This window comes from Nannobrachium achirus, assembly GCF_963921795.1.
Source record: "Nannobrachium achirus genome assembly, chromosome: 6".
In the NCBI taxonomy this organism is placed as follows: domain Eukaryota; kingdom Metazoa; phylum Chordata; class Actinopteri; order Myctophiformes; family Myctophidae; genus Nannobrachium; species Nannobrachium achirus.
Window position 1 is genome coordinate 40,079,136 of NC_137815.1, and position 24,522 is coordinate 40,103,657.

The 24,522-nt window shown below is 42.8% G+C and overlaps 1 protein-coding gene across 1 annotated transcript in view; it reads left to right on the plus strand.

Moving 5' to 3' along the window:
- ppp1r16b (protein phosphatase 1, regulatory subunit 16B) overlaps positions 1-24,522 on the plus strand; it is a gene marked incomplete at both ends in the record, with an annotated part of 132,230 nt that overhangs the window by 84,613 nt on the left and 23,095 nt on the right. The window contains 2 exons of the mRNA XM_080728878.1: positions 8,245-8,369; positions 23,225-23,350. Of these exons, the coding sequence (XP_080585004.1) occupies positions 8,245-8,369; positions 23,225-23,350 (251 nt within the window). The remainder of the gene's footprint in view (positions 1-8,244; positions 8,370-23,224; positions 23,351-24,522) is intronic.

Consider the following 24,522-nt stretch of genomic DNA (forward strand, 5'->3'; position numbering starts at 1 on the left):
TGTGTGTGAGAGACGTGTGGGTGGGGCGTCAATCAATAGTGACACCAGCCTTTTTTGATTAGTTGATTCTGCCTGCTCTTTTCTTCCAAGGTAATGCTGCCAGCCCATAAAACCCATACACTATTGCTATTGATCAACACAGTCCTTTATATCAAACCAAACACATATACCACACGGCCAAACCCATCCATCCAGCTCCTTGTGATTATCAGTTGACCTTGGCTCTGTTGTGGTAAAAGGGTTGTGTGTGTTGTGACAGAGATGCCGCAACGCGCGCACGCGTGTGTGTGTTTGCGTGCGTGCGTGCGTGCGTGTGTGTGTGTGTGTATGTGTGTGCGTGCGCGGTGGCAGAGATGCCCTGGCCACTTGAACAGATTGCAGATTGGAACACAGCGGTGGGGGCGTGACATTGGACAGTGTTCCATTTCTGTGATTGACACCTCAGGGCCGTCCAGGGACATTCACAGTCCTCTCACACCCTGCAGGATGCAGATATAGCTGCGTCACTGGTGTGGTGTGTGTGTGTGTGCGTGTGTGTGTGTGCATGCGTGTGCTTGTGCGTTTATTATGTCATACTATATGTAATATTAATTGTTACAGTAGGACAGAGAGATATGTGCATATTTTTACATTAGGCTAGAAATCAGGATTGTCAACCAGAGTGTTTTATTTTTTTTTAAATAATACACATGGTGTAAATTTTGGCTTAAAATACTGTAGGCTTATCTGTATATTCTGTAATTATAATCTAAATCTGTAAAGTAACTAAAGTTGTTGTTGTGGAGTAAAAAGTACAATATTTGCCTAAGATATGTTGTGGAGTAGAAGTAAAGAAAATGGAAATACTCAGGTAAAGTAAAAGTATCTCAAAATAACAATACTTAAGTAAATGTACTTAGTTATTTTACACCACTGCCTGAGTACATTTGGTGTAACGTTTTTGATAGGAGCAGAGGTGAGATGTACAGTAGAGAAACAAAACAAAGTCACATTATACAACAGGTAGTCGGGCTCTCAATGGAAAACAGGCGCTCCAACCGTGCATATAACGAGCACAGATGCACTGTCTCTCATCAAGTAAAGAAATCAGCTGTGTTGGTCACGAAAGACAGCAAGCACGCCTCTCTCCCCACACTATGCTAGGCGGCTGGGCTAGCGGTTTTCATGTGACATAGTAGCTAAATGTGGCATTAAAAAATTCCTATCAAATATCTTAATTACAATGAAATAAAGTTGACGTGTTTTTCTTTTAAGGGCAACAGTTGTATAATCGCAATATTACACTTGAGGGTCTGTATGTAACACAGACCCTCGAGTGTAATACTCGAGGGTGTGTAAACTCGAGGGTGTAAACTCCAGCCCTACCTACGGAACTCGCCTGTCGGCTCGTTCCTGCGGTAAGGCTGTCGTGCAGGATAACCGTGTTATATGCACACCCTCTCGTGTAATATTGCTTAATTTTGTTATAGTGTCAAATGAAGTTGGCTCAAGACAGAGCAGAGACCCAACATGAGCAAGCTTTTTGGTGACAGTGACAAAGAAGAACTTCCCTTTTAACCAGTGGTGGACAATAGGAAAGGAAAATACTCAAGTATTCAAAAGTATTTGTCTGTATTCTAATCGTCGCTGTCGGCTGGAAACCTCGTATCTCCAAGTTTCAAATTTGTACGTTCTTTCGCAAAGTAAATCCCTGCTTCATCATACAAGGCCGTTGCACAAAAGTTGTGAAAACAGCAGATCTACACACCGCGAGGCGTTATGTGCTTGTAGATCGGCTGTTTTCACTAGTTTAAATCATTTTTAAAACGATAAATGCAAAACGTTTTTTGGACATACAAGGTTTTCACCCGACAGCGACGTAATGTTGTTGTATTCTGCTGCATCTGAGAGAGAGAACCATCTTTTTCCATTTCCAGAGCGAGAGAGAGATGCACAGCTAGCAACAATAATAATGATGGAGAAATCATACCAAAAGTAAGGTTCTTTGCTTACAGATCAGTCTAGCCCAGCAGGGCAGCAGGGAGACAGTGTCAGGTGAATAATAAGTTGATCAAAGTGAGCTCTGTGCTGCCTAATTGCACCCCTAATGATCCCTGGGCTGTATATACTGCAGGGAGCATGCACAAGCGCACACACACGCACACTCACCCAACAACATGCACCAGCGTGCACAGATGCTGTACCTGAACAGTGAGTCCCCCCCCCACCTCACTCACTCTCATACACATTGTAATCATTTATTTATGTCCACATAACAGATACAAGGACAGTCAGAAAATCCTGGACAAATACTCAAACACCCCTCAGGGGTATAAAGTGACTCACAAGTATAGTAATACAAGTATGCACGCACGCCTGCATTCACGCACGCCTGCATTCACGCACACACACACACACGCACGCACGTACACACACACACACACACGCGCACGCGCGCGCGCAGTGGTATTACCGTACTTGTGAGGACATCAACATTTTAGGACACCAATTTTAGGAATGCAATTTATTGTAAATGTTGTAATTTTTAACCTAAACCCTGAAGCCCAAAATAGCCAAGGTCACAACGTGCCGTGCTGCGTTGTGAGCTTGTAGATCTGCTTTTTTTCCCCGCCACAAAACACCAGCATGCAACAAAGTATAAATCAGGCATATGATTTCTACAATACTTGTGGGAAAACTTTTTGACCAACAAGTATAGTAATACAAGTACACACACACACACACACACACACACACACACACACACACACACACACACACACACACACACACACACACACACACACACACACACACACACACACACACACACACACACACACACACACACACACACACAGCATATGCATATGCAACGCGGTCTGATCTGACAGCTCTTTGATCCTCTCCCTTTAGAGCCCAGCTCATCTATGCTGAGTCTCAGTGATAAGAGGAAATGCTGTCTACCTGGAGCAGGTAGACAGCATCACAACAGAACATGCCGCAGTCCACTGCATAGCCCACCGTCACTAGCTTTGACTCATGCTATTTAAGCTTTGACTTAAACCCTATTATAGGTCATCGACCAGTGTCTCCCTGGGGTCTATACTTGTTCAGCTTCTTTTTTACCCTCTCCACCAAAGGGGCCACACATAAGCCCCTTTTCAACCAGGGTTGAACCGGTTCAGTTCTTTTTTCCTGTGAATGAATTGGTACAGAACCCTAAAAGTCGGGCGCGCGCTGGCCTACTGGTCCGGTTACATATACCACTTAGGCATTGCCATATAGGCATAGATGCCTGGCGGCGTTACCGGTTCGATTCCTGATTCGGACGACCTTTGCCGCATGTCAATCCCCATCTCTCCCCCCATTTCCTGTCAGTCTACTGTCCTATCAATAAAGGCATAAAAGCCCAAAAAACTAATCTTAAAAAAAAGAAGAAAAAAAATCGTAAAAGTTGGTTCGGAAGTGGAACCAAAAATTGTCCACCGGTTCCGTGAAAGCACAAAGGTTCCATGAAACTAGAACTGAACCAGTTCTAGAAGCAAAGTTCTAGAAGGCGGCCTTGTGGACAGCTAGAGGTGTTGGCTCAGGACCGAGATGCTTGGAGAACTGTTGTGGACATCCTAAGCCCCACAGTTATTAGGCGTAAGTAAGTACACCAAATAGACAACCGGCTATTTTCGGCGAATGTTCACCTATTACATTGGTTCTCAACCTGTGGGTCGGGACTCGGGACCCCCCAAACTATTTTGGGGGGGTCCCCACTCCCCAGATGATTAACTTACAGTGCTACATTGTTTTCTCACTCAACAGTAAACAAAACAACATAAAGTGTATAGACTAGAGGGTATCTGCACATTTCTAAAGTGACGATTTGAGGACTTTTTAATACCTCTAAAATGACAAATTAAATATTGGTCATATTGTCATATTAGAGGCAGAAATTGTGAAAATAGCCGATCTGAGGCGTTGTGAGCATGTAGATCTGCTATTTTTACAATAGAACCGTGTTATACAAAATGCTAGTTAAAATGTGATTATTTTGTGGGTCGCGGCCTGAAAAGGTTGAGGACCACTGACCTATTAAGACGCAAATTGTGTTGCTAGTCGTTTATGTGGTTTACCGCATTCCACTGCATAGCTGTCGATTGCCTTTGACTCATGCCATTTGGCGCCCACGACCTAATTCAGCCATGTCAGTGCAACGTCAAAAAAACGTTTAGGATTTTACTGTATAACTTTAACTCATGCCATTTGGCATCTCCACCTGAAGTTGGCCATATACTTCCAAGAAGGCAGTGGACAGAAGAATGAGCAGTGCGAAATTAATGTTGAGTGAAGTCTTACAGTATGACATCAGAAACGCTTGTGCAGCATTTTTGCCAGTTGATGAATAATTCCATATATTTTGAATACTTCCCCCCAAAGGCTTTGAGAACCACAGTTTCTTGACCGACGGGCTTCCTCTCTCTCAGAGTCGATGTGTTTTCAAAAAATGCACGTTTGCAGAGCCGTAATACCTCAGGATTGCAGAGTTGAGAGGTGGATTAAGAGGTGGAATGTTCAGCGGTTGCGACGGCATCAACTGAGCCAAGGACCGCATTAACTCCATTTAGATGGGAGGGGAGGGAGTTTCAGCATTCTGTATTCTGTATCTTTATGTCGGTGCTGTCGGGTGGAAACCTTGTATGTCCAAAAATGCTCCTTTTTTATTATAAAAAATACATATATATCTAACTAAAATAGTGAAAATTGTTGATCTACATGCAACATGCTGTGAGCTTGTACATTTGCTATTTCTACCACTTTTGTGTGAAACTCGTATGAAACTTGTATGACGGAGTAGTAGGGCATTCATTTATGAAAAAACTTAAAAATGTTAAATATGCAGATACAAGGTTTCTACCCAAAAGCAGAGATTAATATGTTACAGTAGCAGAGCTAGATAAAATAGCAGCTAAACACAAATCTGTCCAAAAAGGCCCAACAAGGACCAGGACCTGTGTGTTTATCCTGAAAATGATTTGTGCAATCCTGAGCTATTGTCAAGTATATTTCTATATTTTGTAGCCTTTTCGTGGCAGTATAAATGGGTGTAAACCCTTGCTATGGTAAACAAGTGCCAGTACAGGTGCAGCATTGTTAACAAGAGCATCCCTGGGAGGTGAGAATGCAGAGGAACCTGGCTGGGACTCAGAAAACTGAAAACTGTTGCACTTTTCCAGAGTTACAGTTAAAGTGCCTTCATTTAAATTGGTATGTTAAGGTTGAACAGTTTAAAAAAAGAAAAACTCTGACACATTACGGCTACATGGTGACTTGCTCACCAAGGCAATTCAACTGTAGCTCTGGAAGAGTGCTGCCTGCCTTGGATTTTGAGTGGTGCTAACCGCTCCTACATCTGGCTTACGTATGTCCGTCCCGCAAAGCTTGCCATTGATCAAGCGCACAACGCTTAATGAAATTAACTTATAAAAGGCACCGCTCACTGCACACTGGGTGTGATTCTTATATTTCATGTTATTTCTTAAGCCTTAATTTGATAGGTATAGTGTAGAGCAGATACATTGTTATAGGTCACGAGGAACAATATATTTTAATAGTTTTTCATGCTTATTATTTGAAAATATGTAAAAAAAAAAAGAAAAAAGAAAACCTGTACAAATAATACACCTTTAAGAATGAATGAGAATAGCCGAACTGGGAAGCCCTGGTTTAGAGAGACAGGAGACAAATAGACATAGTAGGGTAGTGACATTCAGCAAATGGTCCGGCCGGCTGGGAATTTAGTCTGGAGCCCATGTGCTCTGTATGTGCCCTAACCATTTGTCTTATCAGGCCACCCCAGGTTTTAGATTTTCTAGCTCAGGGGTCTTCAACAGGGGGTCCGGGACCCCTAGGGGGTCCTCAGAGTTACTACAGGGGGTCCTCCAAATCTTTCAATCCTTTTTATATTAACAACTTGAACTCTAGTGTCCATATTCTGAGAACTGTAGCCAAAAACAGCAGATGGCTGCGAGGCGTTGTGAGCTTGTAGATCTTCTATTTTCGGTAAAGAGGTTGGTGTAGACGGGGAAAAAGAGCAGATTAAGTACAGAGTGAAAGGTCAATTTTATTAGGTAATGACGGCTCAAGTAAATATCTGAAAACACAAATTGACATGAATCCAAAATACACTGATGATTGTGCTGTCAAACGATGAAACTATATGGAACTATGAACAGGTTATGGGGGTCCCTGCTTCATCTCTCTCTCAACTAAGGGGTACTTGGCCTGAAAACATTGAAGACCCCTGTTCTAGTTAATTATTTCACAGTACCAAAGAGCACCTTCCAACTACCCTCTTTTTACTGCATGGTTTACGCTGTATCCAGGCAGTGCTCCTCTCTCCCTGTTTTGTAGTCTACAGAGGAACCTGCGTTTGACAGCTGTCAAGCTATTCTGTTTTTTACAGCTCTTTAAAATGCATCTACTTACTGTATTCATTTTTTATCCTGACTTTTTCTTGGCGTGACTATATTGACCATGGCATGAAACCTTTTGTTGCAGGGAGGACTTTATGGCAGTCATGTGAAAATTGTGCTCTTTCCTCCCATTTAGTTCAAAGTTGTCAGTTTCTTTCAGGTGCAACAGTTCCTCAACCCATTCACAACTTGCTGCATAATTTCAAAAACATATGGCTGTCAATCAAGAAATACTTTTTCTTTTTTTCTTTTTGTACCTGTTTGGTGATGGACTTTTTTGTAGCTGTCAGCAGGATTGTGTGACATGTGATATATGTCTGCATCTCCGTGTCTCTGTGTTCCTGACATTGCCATGTCCCCTGCGTTCCCATGATCTGTTACAATGTGCTCCGGATCTGTCTACATGCTGCTAATAGCGTTTAGTCACTTCCTCTAGTGGTCTAGCCTTGGCTTCCTCTTGGCTCCCTTTTTTCTAAATCTTTTGAAATAATACTTTTTTCTTTTTCTTTCTTTTAAAATGGGGTCCCCAACTCATTTTCTGGGAAACACTGTAATCTAATGCAGTGGTTTTCAACCAGTGGTCCGGAGACCACCAGTAGTCTTGAGGGGGTTCCAGGTGGTCCCCAGCTAAATGGAGCGTTGATAACCAAATGGACCCATATTAGCTCTTTAACTCTTGCTATAGTTAAATTATTGAGGGGGTTCCAGGTGGTCCCCAGCTAAATGGAGCCTTGATAACCAAATGGACCCATATTAGCTCTTTAACTCTTGCTATAGTTAAATTATTGTTTAACATCTGCATTACTTAATTTACATGAAGTCTACACAATTAGAGAATTGAATTTATTTTGATCAACGTTTGCCTATTATCTCTCCTATTGTACATCAATATAGCATGGACAGATTTGTGGACAAAATCTTATCCAACGGTAACAAAAGGTTTTGGGTCTGAGGGGCTAAAGCTCATCAAATGGTGTTCTGTGGCTCAAAAGTCAAATAAATGATGGACCTTGATATGAAAAGGGTTGAAAACCAGTGATCTAATGCAGGGGTTCCCAAACTCTTTTTACTCAGGGCACCCCATAAATATTTCTTTTTAATCTGAGGCACCCCTACATTATAATTTTCATTCCCAGCACCTTATATTTATAGCATATCGTCGTTGTCAGGTGGAAACCATTCGTTTTGTATTTATCATCTAAAATATGTAGATCGGCTGTTTTCACTAGTTTTGTGCGACGGTCTTGTAACTTGGAAATACAAGGTTTCTGCCCGACAGTGATGATATTTTTTGAGCGGTGGTCACACCGTCTCCATAGCGTGGCCGTGTGTGTAGGTATGTTTGTTTGTTAGTTAGTTTGTTTGTATGTGGGTGGGTGGGTCTGTATGTAGCCTCAAGCCTGTGTAGTACCTTTTCTGACCACACATGTTAAGGGAGGGGCGCTGTTGTCCAGGCCACACACACACACACACACACACACACACACACACACACACACACACACACACGGGGGGGGGTAGAACCACCGCTCAGTTCACACGGGTGTGATTTTTTGTAATTATGTTGGGAGGAAAACGTTGAGATAATAGCCATTTTGGTTAGAACTGACTGAAAACAACTTTGTACTTCAAGTTTAAAATGATACTAAATATTTTTTGTCCAAAGTGTCCAAATAAATTCCAAATATTATCAAATTGTCTCGCGGCACCCCTGGACTGCCGTCACGGCACCCCAGGGTGCCCCGTCACCCACTTTGAAAACCCCTGATCTAATGTATCCACGCTCCTTGGCTGACAGGCATAACCCAAGAGATGATCAACGAGACGCGGGCGGCAACAGAGCGGAGGATGCTGGGAGACATCCAGGAGCTGCTGAGAGAAGGAGAGGAGGTCAACCTGCAGGACTCCCTGGGAGCCACGCTGGTAAGACGTGTTTGTCTCTGTGTGCAGGATAACCTCTCACACACAGGATAACCTCTCACACACCGAGGGCATGTGCACTTGCAAGATGGCATTCACCAAGTGGCGTAACTTGTTTTCACACTTTTAAAATGTGTGACATTTAAATGTCCCACGCATCTTTAATGTCAACAATAAATCCTGTTGGGGAGAAGAGTGCTGCAGCTGTGTACCAGCAGTGTACCATGTTAAAAGTGCTGCTTCTGTACACCTGCAGTAGCTCTGTCTGTATGGGCAGACTGCCTGTAGGTCAGTATGTATGGGCAGACTGCTTGTAGGACAGTAGCTCTGTATGGGCAGACTCCCAGTAGGACAGTGGTTCACAAACTTTGTGACGCAGAAGAGAATTTTTCCCAAACTAGATAAAAAAGCCAATCACAGATCTGCCATTTCACTACCTAATAGTTTATATTTATTTATTTCTAAGATTCGATTTTTTATATTTATGACGTTCTTTTGACATTTTTTTTGTAAATATATATATATTTTTTAATCTTTTGAAATAATACAAATAAAGTGTTGTCACAGTGGTAAAGTCTCTGCCCACCACCACAGAGATTGTGGGTTTGAATCCACCGTGGTGCATCCGGCTTTGTCGGGCGTCTATGTGAACACAATTGGGTTTGGGGGAGGGAGGCTGATAATTGTCATTGCACGAGTGTTGGGTGGGAGGAGTTGGAACTTCTTCGGTAGGATACAACTGCAATCACACACACAATGTGTGTGGAGAGGAATTGTGGAGAAAAGGATTGTACATTTCGGGTGTGCAATGTCCTCCTGTGTGATGCTTATTATGTTTACTTTACTAAAGTGAAACAAATTGAAATAGCTAAGAAGGATTAAAATTATGACAGTAAAACAGCAGAAACGGGATTAGCTGGGGAAGGCAATAGCACTGCAAAGCTTTAAAGAAAGATAAGATAAACCTTTATTGATCCCTGGAGGGAAATGCAGCTGTCATAGTAGCAACAGCAGTGAGAATGAAGCATATAGAGGTGCAGGTAAAAGTAAGACTCAAAGAACCAAACCAAGATATAAAATAAAGATAAAACTAAAATATTGATGGCCCTAGGTATTTACACTTTGTCTCTGAACGGCAGAACTTCTGCTGTTTGTCCACCAGCTTCATGTCCCTTCCTAGAAATGTAGTTGAGTCTAAAGTACAATATATCTGAAATCAATGTAGCGGAATGAAAGTCATCAGCGTGCGAAAAACAAAACACATAATAAAAAGTTACTGACCACCTCTTCAAATAGCCCATCTGTAAGAAAATGGAAATATTTGAAAATGTTGTGAGAACTTTCACCAACACTTTCAAAGGGATGCCTGGGAGGGTGAACATGGTTCATCTTCATTCAACCACGGTGAAGCAATGTACAGCAGATCTTCATGAGTCGCTAAGGGCCGATGCATGCTCCACTTTTAGGGCAGAATTTATCTCTATGCTCTAAAAGTGCATTCCGTGCTCTACCATCATTCATTCGGCTGTTTAGTGCTGCTGACATTTTGTGACTCCCCGAACCGAACCGAAATAAATTTGTCTCTAAAAGTGGAGTATGCATCGTCCCTAAGCCTGAGTTAACTTCAGACACCCGTCTGTTATGAAGTTACATGAGGTTAATCTCCTGTTCTCCAGAGTGTTGCATTTCGTTGCTGACGGGTGGAAACCTTGTATATCCCAAACTGTTACTTTTCAGGAGTTAGATTAAAAAATTGCAAAAATAGCAATTTTTTATTTTGTATTTATTAATAAAAGAACAAAAAGGTTAAAATATGGAGATGAGAGGTTTTCTGCCTGATAGTAATGATTTGTGTAATTGATGTGGCTAGCGGAGATCATGGCACCATATGGAGCAGTGATATTTTGATAAATTTGGGATTAAATCCAAGGGATTTTATCTCTTTTTCATATGTTTGATGATTATACTGCGGTACTCCTACTTCTGAATGTTTCATCTATGAGACATTTATGAGTCATTTTATCCTCATTTCTATCTGAAGTGTATTTTTCTCTTGGTATTATAAAAGTCTGAACCACTTTCAGTTGGATAAGAACAAACAGAAACAAGCAGATGTTGGCATTCAGAAACATAAATCCATGGCTTATGCCGTGACATTTACAGTGCGCTTCTATTTTACCGTGGCGACCAGGAAAAGGTCATGGCCAAAATAAAAATCTGATTTCAGGGAGATTGTTGATCATCAACATGTCACCAAAGAAGTCCCATTAAGTCAGGATGTGATTGCACATCTGACATCACTGTACTGTTTTATTCAACAATGATGGCAGTCCATTCTGACGGACGGATGGATGGATGGATGGATGCATGCATGGATGGGTGTGTGGGTTGATAGATTGATTGATTGATTGATTGATTGATTGATTGATTGATTGATCGATTGATTGATCGATTGACTGAGATTATACACAACTCTCTTGATCCCGTAGGGATATTCAGGATGTCAGAATAGGCATGAAACACAGGACAGATAATAGGTAAGATTTTGTTGTTTTCTTATTTTTGGTAGACTGTAACAATAAAATGATAGTAAAAAATAAAATAAAAATAGAAAACCCGAAAGCAGGCCTGGCCATCTACACTTGGACTGACTGGGATAACATAATGTATGCACTATTATATAGACACACATAACACATAAGTATCATGTAGGCTACAATCAAACACCAGTTATACAGGCATACATCTGCTGTCCATGAATCGATATAAATCATATGTACCGGCGACGACGTATCGACCATCAATATGATTTGAGACTGCTATATCATATTTTTAGAACTGTATTTAGTTACAACTACTTTAGATTTTAGGTTGGTTTCTGTTGGGGGGTTTTGGCTGGCACTACATTGTTATCACCTCTGGCTCAGTTGATTGGCTGTGCTCACCACTTGTCACTCCCCCTACTATGCATCTCAACATGCATTTAAGGGCAGACAGTGGCCACACACAGACACTCATGGATCAGAAAGGAACAATGGAGCACACAGCTTGAAGGAACTCAACAGGGAGAGGCTCAGGTAGACACTTCGAAACTTTAGAACTGTATTTAGTTACAACTACTTTAGAATTAGAACCATTCAGTGAGTTAAAACATCAGCATGTGCACCATTCAGATCCGGCAATCTGAGCTATCAGTCGGGGCGGGTGGGGCTCTTAGCCATGGTAGGCAACCCACCTAGGAGAAGGTCACTCTGAGGTAAAAACCAGGACTGTGAGAATTTGCGACCCCACAGTCCTTAACTAGCATTGAAAAGCCAACCATGAAGAACAAAGTCATCTCAAATCCTATACTTCCAGCGGCGGGAGTCCGCAGGAGCATCGCGGCGGATGGTGGTGCTGGTCCTCCTTCCGGAGGACATCATGACGACAGGGCCTCAAACCCACGGGAACGAGGGAGGGTTCTGTCTGACCACAGCATCCCATCCAATGCACTCATGCGTTGTCGGAGACCATTTGTAATGGGGACCTTCAACGCATGCACAGTGAGAGAAGAAGCTAGACTGGTGGAATTGGCACATTGTGCTGAAGAACAGGGGGTAGAGATCCTGGGAGTCCAGGAACACAGAAGAGTCCACACTGGCGACAAGATAGTTTACCACCAAGTAGAGAAACGCACGTTCATCACTGCATCTGCGGGGCGAAACGGGGCCCAGGCTGCAACAGGGGGTGTGGGAATAATGCTGGGTTCTCTGGCGCGCAGAGCTCTCCGACGGGTACACAAGCACACTGAAAGGATCCTCATAGCTGAGTTTGCAGGTAACCCAGTAACAACAGTCATAGTGGTGTACTCGCCCACTAACACGGCACTACCTGAGAAGGTTGAGGAGTTCTATGAGGACCTCACAGAAGCAGTCCGTGGTGTCCCAGCGCACAACTTCCTGGCAATCCTTGGCGACTTCAACGCCAGGATTGGACAGGAGGATGCACCATTCCCATACCATGAGTCTACCAACCGCAACGGCACATACCTCAAAGCCCTTCTCATGGAACACCAGCTCCTGGCAGCGAACACCATGTTCCGAAAGAGAACAGGGAAGAGATGGACTTTCAGAGACCGAGCCTCAAGGCCTGGGGAGCTACCTAGGCTATACCAGTTGGACTACATCCTAGTGAGGCAAAAGTGGAGGAATTCCATCCTGAACGCTGAGCCATACAGCACGTTCAGCTCTGTAGGCTCTGACCACCGTGTGGTCTCCATGAGGGTACGACTGAGCCTCAGGGTCCCCAAGCCAAGCCCCAAGATTCGGCATGACTGGAAGGCATTCACGACCAATCCGGGCCTCCAAACCAGGTACTCGGAGGAAGTCAGGAAGCGCTTTCGGCAGCTGGATAGGGGAGAGGAGCCCAGCCGTGAATACGGGAGATTCATCACAGCGAATGAGGAGGCGACCAGACTGTGCGTGCCAGTGCTGAACAGAGTAAGAGCACCACCACGGTCCAGACACCCGAAGGTTGTAGCAGCACGAGGCAGGATGGAGGAAGCACGACTCAACTTTGAGCGTGAACCAACAGAGGAGGGTCGCGAGACACTGAACGAGGCCAAACAGTCTCTCTTCAGCACCTACGACGCCATCAAAGGGGAAGAAGTGATGGAAAGTGTGCGAAGAGTGCAGGCAGCGCAAGGTGAAAGGCAATACGGGGAGGCCTGGAAGGTAATAAATGAGATGACAGGGCGGAAGAGGGCCAAGGAGGGCCAGGTGGAGGGACACAGTCCAGAGGAGAGGGTGGCAACATGGTTCGACCACTTCCAGAGGCTCCTGGGAACATCAGTGGAAGAGGGAGAGGAGGAAAATATACCGACAGTCCTCCAGGGCCTGAACATCGACGATGGACCCTTCACAATCAGCGAGCTCGCCAGGGCAAAATCCACCCTAAGAGAGGGAAAGAGTGCTGGGCCGGATGGCATACCCCCAGAGGTCTTGAAGAACTGCGACCTAGACAACCTCATCCTAGACTTTTGCAACAATGCTCTACAGCACAACAAGCAACCTGAAATATGGTCTCTGTCTAATATCATCCCGGTGCCTAAAGCTGGAGACCTCTCAAAGCCAGACAACTACAGAGGCATCAGCCTGACATGTATCACTGCTAAGGTCTTCAACCGAATGATACTGAACAGGATACGGCATGCCATCGACCCTCACCTGAGAGAGAACCAAAATGGTTTTCGAGAGGAGAGAACAACCGTAGCACAGATCCTGGCATTAAGGAGATTAATAGAGGAGGTGAAAAAGAACAACCTAGCAGCTGTACTGTGCTTCATTGACTTCAAAAAGGCTTTTGATTCTATCCACAGAAGCAAGATGGTGAAGATCCTTGAGGCCTACAATGTCCCTCCCAACATTCTCCGGGCTATCGAGACCATGTACGCAAAAACAAGGGCCAAAGTGGTGACCCCAGATGGCAGCAGTGAGGTGTTTGACATCCGAGCTGGGGTAATGCAAGGAGACACCCTAGCCCCCTACCTCTTCATCATAGTTCTAGATTATGCGCTCAGGAAAGCCATAGGGGGACGGGAACAAGAGCTTGGCTTCACGCTAACACCAAGGAGGTCAAGACGGCATCCCGCAGTAGTTCTGACAGACCTGGACTATGCGGACGACATCAGCCTGCTCTCCGACAGCATGGAACAAGCACAAGAACTCCTGAACAGGGTGGAGATAGAGTGTGCCAAAGTTGGTCTCAGGCTAAACGCTAAGAAAACTGAGGTTATCACCTATAACCTACCTGATCACTCACCTCTGACAACAACAGAAGGAGCTGTGTTGAAGGAAGTCAAGGACTTCAAGTACCTGGGCGCATGGGTCGACTCAACTGAGAAAGACCTTAAAGTAAGGAAGGCACTCGCTTGGAGGGCCCTGAACGGCATGAACAGTGTATGGAACTCTAACCTCCCCCGCCAAATCAAACTTAGCTTCTTCTTTGCAACGGTGGAGTCTGTTCTCCTCTATGGCAGTGAATGCTGGACCCTGAAGCCAACCCTGCAGAAGTCTCTAGACGGGTGCTACACTAGAATGTTGCGTGCAGTACTCAACATCAACAGGAGTGCACATGTTACAAACGAGAGCCTGTATGAGGGAATACCAAAGGTAAGCGAGAAAATTGCCACCAGAAGAATGAGACTAGCAGGACACTGCCAAAGACACCAGGAGCTTCCAGCCAGCAAATTGGTACTGTGGGAGCCAACACACGGGCACCGGCCGCGAGGACGTCCCACAAAAACATACGTGGACATACTCAAGGAAGACGTAGGGACACAGAACACCAATGAGCTGGCCAGATGTATGGAGAACCGAGATGACTGGAAACAACGATGGAGGGCTCGTCTGAGGACGACCTAGATAGATATCATGTACTGTACAGTGTCAGCCGCCTGGCGCCTACACACTACAGTGGGAATACAGATAGATATTTACTGCACATTCTATATGGAATAGCAGTGAGCAATCAACACTCTATCATGGGTGAAACATTTTTTACAGCAGTTAGCCTTAGCAGGCGTCTGATTATGATGCTAGTGTGTGCATCCCTGTTAGTCTATGAGCAGAAGTGCCATAGCGGGTGAGCAGTCATTTAATCCAAGGATAGAGCAGAACACATAGAGTGTTGGTTATGTAACTTAATGGCAGATGCTATAGATGTAAGAGACTTCTAGCACTGCAAGAACTCAACAGTTTTATAGCAAGGGATTGAGACAGGCGCTGAAAATTAGCATAGCACCACCCCAATCATTTCAAATAGAGAGATGAGATTTATTGTGTTCCCCGATTCCATCCCTCTCACTCTCTCTTTGTGTCCCAGAGGAAAATAGCAGATCTACAAGCTCACAGCGCCTCACAGCGCGAGGCGCTGTGAGCTTGTAGATCGGCTATTTTCGGCAAAGATGTTTGGTGTAAAGGGGAAAAAGAGCAGACTAAGTACAAGACTGACTGGGATAACATAATGTATGCACTATTATATAGACACACATAACACATAAGTATCATGTAGGCTACAATCAAACACCAGTTATACAGGCATACATCTGCTGTCCATGAATCGATATAAATCATATGTACCGGCGACGACGTATCGACCATCAATATGATTTGAGACTGCTATATCATGTACTGTACAATGTCAGCCGCCTGGCGCCTACACACTACAGTGGGAATACAGATAGATATTTACTGCACATTCTATATGGAATAGCAGTGAGCAATCAACACTCTATCATGGGTGAAACATTTTTTACAGCAGTTAGCCTTAGCAGGCGTCTGATTATGATGCTAGTGTGTGCATCCCTGTTAGTCTATGAGCAGAAGTGCCATAGCGGGTGAGCAGTCATTTAATCCAAGGATAGAGCAGAACACATAGAGCGTTGGTTATGTAACTTAATGGCAGATGCTATAGATGTAAGAGACTTCTAGCACTGCAAGAACTCAACAGTTTTATAGCAAGGGATTGAGACAGGCGCTGAAAATTAGCATAGCGTCGCTGTTGGCCAGAAACCTTGTATCTCCATTTTTCACATGTTTTTTTCCTTTTTCATAAATTAATACATTGTCATACTACAGCGTCACACTAAATTAGCGAAAATAGCCAATGCGTTTTGAGCTTGTAGATCGGCTATTGTTTTTATTAAAATTCTGAAAAGTTTTGAACATAAGAGCTTTGCACCTGACAGCAATGATAAGCAACACATAGGCCTATAGTGCAAGGCATCTGTTGATAAGCTTTTAGCTTTTATTTTATAAGCCCTTTTATCCGCCTGTAAAAAGTGCCCTCTCCAGACACTGAATGCAGTTTTTACTATCGTGAAAGAAATGCAAATATCCTCTTTCCATGCCATATCTGAAGGCAGCATTCAAGAGAATTGCCTTGTCCAAACTCTCCTGAACTTGAATGCAGCATCTTATGTTGAAATAATTGCCCTCTCTGTGTAGATTTCCATGCCATACACCACATCTCCAGTATTGACATGATTATGCTTAGTTCAGTGTGCTGTGACACGTTGTGAGCTTGGAGGTCTGCTATTTTCAATATTTCCACCAAAAGGCCCTTTTAGAAATGTCAGCCCCTGCCTCTCTAACATTCTCTGCACGGCTCTGCCTTTGCTAATAATTCATAATAACATCATAAATAAAGAATGTTAAAGATATGCTGTAGTCTTGTTACCGGAAGGACAAGCAGGGTTTTGACAATCTATTCCTGTACAAACTCAAATAACATATTCAGGCAAAGGTTGATATTTGCACAAAAAAAGATCAAATGTTTTATAGCAGCATCCCAACTCTCCTGTAGGGTCTGGCGAGTAGCAGTGTGAATCGTTTATATTCTCAGCAAACCACAGCAAGTCATAAAAAGCAGCCAGACACTAACACAGCCCTGCAGGAACAGATAAATCTCACAGCGGCCCACACATTTCTCTAAAAGGCCTCCTCGTCTTTGCACTTGAGATAAACAACAACATAAAGATCTGAAGTTCACGGAGACGGAGCAGCCGTGGTCGGCCGCGTTAGAGCTTTCTGTGTCTGTTCATCTGCTCTCCAAACATTTTGGAGTGTTGCGCCATAAAGTGGTTTGGAGTTGGTCGTAATTTTCATAAACACCACAGACCATCACAATGAAAGCTGTCAAAATACTCTTGACACTTTTAAACCACTTAAGACCTATTTTCATACTTCGTCGCGCGGCGGTGTCGCGTGGTGAAAATAGCCGCTTGTGATGCGACACGTGAGCTTGTGGATCTTCAGGAACTGCTCAAGCCACAAATCTCCACTCGAAACGATAACCTCCTCCTCGCACGCTTTTGACTTTGAAGATCAGCTACTCTTGCTACTTTTTAATTTGATTCCTAAAAAGTAACAGTTTTGGACTTTATTATTCAACCAGAGACTAAATGTAATTTACATTGTACTTAATAAAACGAAATGAAAACGAAATATTATTATTTAAGCAACATTTCGGTCACATAGTCCTTATGAAGAGACCTTCTTCAGACAGATGCCTGATGTCTGTGTGTGTGTGACCAAAACGTTGCTTGAATAATAAAAGTGTAGTGCAGACGGTGTGCGGGTCATTGTGGGCTCGCCTGGAAGGCGAGCACACGTATGTTATCTTCATTATTGTGGGCTCGCCTAAAGGCGAGCACACGTATGTTATCTTCATTATTTATTTCTATACTAGTCAGTATCCTAAAACTTTGGCGCGCTTCATCTCCTAAACGCTTACACCTTTCAACACCATTCAAATTTTTATGTGTTCAGCTTACTGAGGACAAGTGTGCGTGTATTTTTCTTTTTGAAATGTTTTGTAGTTTAATTATAAAAAAATAAAAATGTTTAACTTTAAGCACCCAATGCATTTCCAATGGGTCCCCAGAGTGGAGAGAAGGATAATAGACCCATGTTTATGTTAAGGCGCTGTGGCTGCAGTGTTCACACTTCAGATATGCTATCTATATCATTGCGTTCACACAGGTCTGCTCTCTGATTTGATCCAAATGTCTAAGCTGTGTGATGTATAAAACTATAGTTATAGTTAAAACTATAAATAAATGTCCCTCTCCACTCTACTGATTACACAGCTGTGATCAAGAATCAAGTCCGGGCGATGGGATGTAAATCCCATAGCCATATATCCTAGAGCCCGCAGGGACAGTCAGCCATATTAGTGGTTGTTGTTGGTTGTCAGGGAGATATCAAAACCAATGCATTTCCAAGTCAGATCCACAAACACAATAAAAGCCATGCTCCACTCCTCAGTCTGGAGTGGCCACATAGAAGAACGCCTTGGTTATAGACATAGTGGAGGACAGATGTGATCTGGGATTGTTAGCCTACAGTATATGCACTCAATATACTCCACTACAGTTGGAGTCCATTTGACAGTTGCTGGTTCCCAAACACAGAATCAAAAATGTAGATCTAGAACACATATAATATGTACAGTACAGTAAGGTTCAGTAGAGTACAGTAAAAGTACAGTAAGGTTCAGTAGAGTACAGTAAAGTACAGTAAGGTACAGAAAGGTACAGTACAGAAAGGTACAGTAGAGTACAGTACAGTAAGGTACAGTAAAGTACAATACAGTACAGTAAGGTACAGTAGAGTACAGTAAAGTACAATAAAGTACAGTAAAGTAGAATAAAGTACAGTAAGGTACAGTGGAGTACAGTAAAGTACAGTAGAGTACAGTAAAGTACAGTATAGTAAGGTACAGTAGAGTACAGTACAGTAAGGTACAGTACGGTACAGTAGAGTACAGTATAGTATAGTACAGTAAGGTACAGTACAGTACAGTAAGGTACAGTAGAGTACAGTACAGTAAGGTACAGTAGAGTACAGTAAAGTACAGTAAGTTACAGTAGAATACAGTAAAGTACAGTACAGTAGAGTACAGTAAAGTACAGTAAGTTACAGTACAGTACAGTACAGTACAGTACAGTAAGGTGCAGTACAGTATAGTAAGGTACAGTACAATACTGTAAGGTACTGTACCTTACAGTACCTTAAAGTATCCTATTTGTTGGGTTGGAACCGAGCCCACACTGTTTCGAAGGAACAGTATTTCTAGTTTATTTCTATACTAGTCAGTATCCTAAAACTTTGGCGCGCTTCATCTCCTAAACGCTTACACCTTTCAACACCATTCAAATTTTTATGTGTTCAGCTTACTGAGGACAAGTGTGCGTGTATTTTTCTTTTTGAAATGTTTTGTAGTATAAATATAAAAAAATAAAAATGTTTAACTTTAAGCACCCAATGCATTTCCAATGGGTCCCCAGAGTGGAGAGAAGGATAATAGACCCATGTTTATGTTAAGGCGCTGTGGCTGCAGTGTTCACACTTCAGATATGCTATCTATATCATTGCGTTCACACAGGTCTGCTCTCTGATTTGATCCAAATGTCTAAGCTGTGTGATGTATAAAACTATAGTTATAGTTAAAACTATAAATAAATGTCCCTCTCCACTCTACTGATTACACAGCTGTGATCAAGAATCAAGTCCGGGCGATGGGATGTAAATCCCATAGCCATATATCCTAGAGCCCGCAGGGACAGTCAGCCATATTAGTGGTTGTTGTTGGTTGTCAGGGAGATATCAAAACCAATGCATTTCCAAGTCAGATCCACAAACACAATAAAAGCCATGCTCCACTCCTCAGTCTGGAGTGGCCACATAGAAGAACGCCTTGGTTATAGACATAGTGGAGGACATATGTGATCTGGGATTGTTAGCCTACAGTATATGCACTCAATATACTCCACTACAGTTGGAGTCCATTTGACAGTTGCTGGTTCCCAAACACAGAATCAAAAATGTAGATCTAGAACACATATAATATGTACAGTACAGTAAGGTTCAGTAGAGTACAGTAAAAGTACAGTAAGGTTCAGTAGAGTACAGTAAAGTACAGTAAGGTACAGAAAGGTACAGTACAGAAAGGTACAGTAGAGTACAGTACAGTAAGGTACAGTAAAGTACAATACAGTACAGTAAGGTACAGTAGAGTACAGTAAAGTACAATAAAGTACAGTAAAGTAGAATAAAGTACAGTAAGGTACAGTGGAGTACAGTAAAGTACAGTAGAGTACAGTAAAGTACAGTATAGTAAGGTACAGTAGAGTACAGTACAGTAAGGTACAGTACGGTACAGTAGAGTACAGTATAGTATAGTACAGTAAGGTACAGTACAGTACAGTAAGGTACAGTAGAGTACAGTACAGTAAGGTACAGTAGAGTACAGTAAAGTACAGTAAGTTACAGTAGAATACAGTAAAGTACAGTACAGTAGAGTACAGTAAAGTACAGTAAGTTACAGTACAGTACAGTACAGTACAGTACAGTAAGGTGCAGTACAGTATAGTAAGGTACAGTACAATACTGTAAGGTACTGTACCTTACAGTACCTTAAAGTATCCTATTTGTTGGGTTGGAACCGAGCCCACACTGTTTCGAAGGAACAGTATTTCTAGTTTAGTTTTATTATACGCACGTCCCGTCTCTGAGCCGATCAGGTGTGCACAAGACTCTGTTGCCTACAATGTACTTTATGAAACAATATTGCAGCAGTATTAACCTGTCGCTGGTAAAGAATCGTCACAGTGACTGATTGATCGCTGATCTTTTGTTTTCATTATTTGATGTCACAGAGATCACAAACACGTACTGTAGGTGTTTGTGTTGCAGTCTTTGGCAGCTCATGCCTCTTAATAACACAATTTAATTCCGTGAAAGGATTTGAAAGGGGGGCTTGACGGGAAGTCACCCAATAGTCTATTAGCCAGGTAGCCCTGAAGTGTGCGCTACACACAGCTTTTGTGTTACACGCTGTGATGCACAGGGATGTGATTTATTTATCTATCTTCTTTTTTTTTTCTTCCTTGTTTCTCCCAAGTTGATTTGCTCTGGAACATAGCACCTCCCCCCCCAACACCCCGCCAATCATTTCAAATGGAGAGATGAGATTTATTGCGTTCCCCGATTCCATCCCTCTCACTCTCTCTTTGTGTCCCAGATGAAAATAAGACGCTTCAGTATGTTTGCATCACCCCGTGCCACAATTATGTTATTTTCCATACATTGTCCATTTCCATTCGTATTTCCATATGTAAACTTTGTACGTTTTTTTTCCCGGGCCAAAAATAGCAGATCTACAAGCTCACAGCGCGAGGCGTTTTGAGCTTGTAGATCGGCTATTTTCGGCAAAGATGTTTGGTGTAGAGGGGAAAAAGAGCAGACTAAGTACAGAGTGAAAGGTCAAGTTTAGTACGTATTGACAGAAAGTGGTTAAATATCTGGAAACACAAATTGACATGAATCCAAAATACACTGATGATTGTGCTGTCAAACGATGAAACTATATGGAATCTATGAAGAGGTTGCGGGGGTCCCTGCTTCATCTCTCTCTCAACTAAGGGGTCCTTGGCCTGAAAATGTTGAAGACCCCTGCCCTACGTTGTCATAGAAGAGTGTCACACATAAGTAGTAAAAATTTGACACGTTTTGAGCTTGTTGCATATCGTCTTTTCCACTTTCAAAACAGGAACATGTATGCTGTACAGTAACAGTTACAGTAGGGTTTAAAGATTGTATGACTAAAGCTAAAAAAACGAATTCAGCCAACAGCTTTCATTCTAGCTGTGTCAGTGATTCTCAACGTTTTTCATTTCAAGGACCGCCAGTTTGACATGCATTAGGCCAAGGATCCCAATTGGATACAATTTGTGTTCATTTAACTCTTTAATTAACCCATTTGTGCAGACCCGTAAGGGTCCATTTGGTTCCTAACTATCAATCATTTAGCTCTGGATCCCCTGGAACCCCTCAAGGACTGCTGGACGTCCCCAGACCCCACTTTGTGAACCAGAATACTATACTGTACCATAAATACTAATGGCTCTTTTTGACTTCCAAGAACCAAGTGAACAGTGCAGTGTAACATATTTCAGAGGTTCTGAATTTGTTTCCATACGCTGCTTGGTTTCAGATCTGGTTTTCAGAATCTAATTTGGGCCCTACTCAGGTAGTACTAACCCTGAGTTCTGGAAACCCAGAAGAATGAAGGGCCTGGCGTTGCAACACCAATTTTGTTAATATAGCGTCACAATAATTGGTGATTAAAACATAGCAGATATACAAGCTCACAGCACGCGAGCACGGCACTTCATGCCATGCTGTGAGTTTGTACATCTGCTATTTTTGAAAAGTCTTGGAAATGTTCTGACATTTTTTAAATAATTTAGCATTTTTTTAAACACAAATCTTCTCTTCTGGATGTCTCTAGCACTTGACAATTTCAGATGGGATACAAATGCAAATACAGTACATACAAATTTGGGGGTCATGAAACACTTTACCCAATCACTGGGTCCTTAATTTTTGGTTTCCTACGATTTGTTTATAATTATTATTATTTAAAAACATTTTCAATAAACATTCCCTAAAATAAACCCTAACCCTAACCCTAAACCTAAAAAAAAAATCTAAGATTTTTCCCCCAGTAATTTCATGAAGAAATCAAGGACAAATCAAAGAAATTCCAAAAAAATTAAGAAGAAGTAGTGAAAATAGCCAATCTACAAGCTCACGTCGTGTCGAAGCGTCGTGTTGTGAGCTTGTAGATCGGCTGTATTCACTAGTTTGGGTCTCGGGCAGGAGGGGCTTGGGATCATAGGCTTGTGATGATTCTTCTTCGTGTACTTTATTTTCGGCAAGCTCAACACAATGTCCCATGTATCCCTGTGGTTGCACGTGACCGTTGGCAGCCAATAGCATTCGAGATGGTACCATTTCTACCAATGAACGTTCATTTCACAATGATGGCGTCACCAATACAACGGCCAAAAAAGCTTCATTTGCACTGCATAGAAACCAATGGCTTTCCACCGTCCATATTTTTTTACAGTCTATGGTCACAAGCTAAAAAGGTTTGGTCACCACTGTTCTGTACTGTACACGATTATTCCTACCGTAGGAGACGGTGTCACATAAATTAGAAGGCGCGGCTTGTGATTGGCTGGAGCGGAGGTCTGGAGCGCTCGGCTGTGGTCACTTGGACCGCACGGGTGTGAATGTTAACCTCTATGCCTAACTCTAACCCTAACCCTAACCTTAACCTCAGTAAAGCTATGCCTAACTCTAACCCTAACCCCAACCTTAACCTCAGTAAAACTATGCCTAAACCTAACCCTAACCTCAGTAACCTTGACGCTGGCGAGTAGCCGACGTGGGTGAACGGAAAAGAAGCACTCCTTCCTCCACCGTCTCCTACGTTTGGAATAATAGCGTACTGTACTGTGTGTGTTGCAGCTCCACATTGCGGCGGCTAGCGGCTACGTGCAGGCTGCTGAGCTGCTGCTGGAGGGGGGAGCACGCATGGACCTGCGGGACGCTGAGGGCTGGCAGCCCCTCCATGCCGCAGCCTGCTGGGGCCAGGTACGCTATATACTGTATACACTGATTACATCATCACCTAATCGCGATTACTCCAGGTAATCGCTATTGTTTTTGCCTCGTTTCCGTGTTGAAAAATGTTCACACATTTCCAAATATTTTCAAAAATAGTGGAAATAATAGTTCACGACAATGTTTTAGTAGAAAATGGTTTTATATTGCCTATTTTGGCATAGTACATTATTTATTTTCATTACTGTTATCGTCAGGCATTTCTTTGTATATTTAAGTTATTTGTCATGTCTGCCCTGAGCAATTGTTGTTCCGTTTGACCTAAAGCCAAGCAGAAATGTAATTTTCCAATGGAAGCACAATTAAATCGTTAATTGCATTTATTTGTTTGACATTTAATCCTCAATTAAAATTCTATGCTTGTGACAGGCCTGGGGGCAGGTGACACGCATGCACGCACGCACACACACACACACACACACACACACACACACACACACACACACACACACACACACACACACACACACACACACACACACACACACACACACACACACACACACACACACACACACAATTATTGGCATAAGAAAACATACGTTAACATTGCCAAAGCAAAAGTGTAACAATACAATCAAGACAAAATAATGTATGTACAATTGGAAGGGAATTCAGTACTTCAAGGACATAAACATTTTATGGCAAATTCATGAATGCTATCTTTACACTCTTTTAACCCCTTTTTAGCCCTAAACCTAAAGCCGAAAATAGCAGATCTACAAGCTCACAACGCATTATGTTGCGTTGTAGTTTGACTATTTCCGGTGTGCGACACTAACACACACCTAAGTATGAATCTGGCATAACTCCAACCATAACGTCAAAATGCCACATCCTAACGCCAAACCTGAATCCCTAATTGTAAGCCTAACTACAATTAGTTATTTTTTGGGGACGTTTGGCCCTCACAAGTATAGTAATACACGCACACACGAACGCACACACACACACACACACACACACACACACACACACACACACACACACACTTGCACGCACACACGTGCGCACACACACACACACACACACACACACACACACACACACACACACACACACACACACACACACACACACACACACACACACTCCACATAAGAGATACAAATATTTACAAGATGCTGTAAAGAAGTACAGTC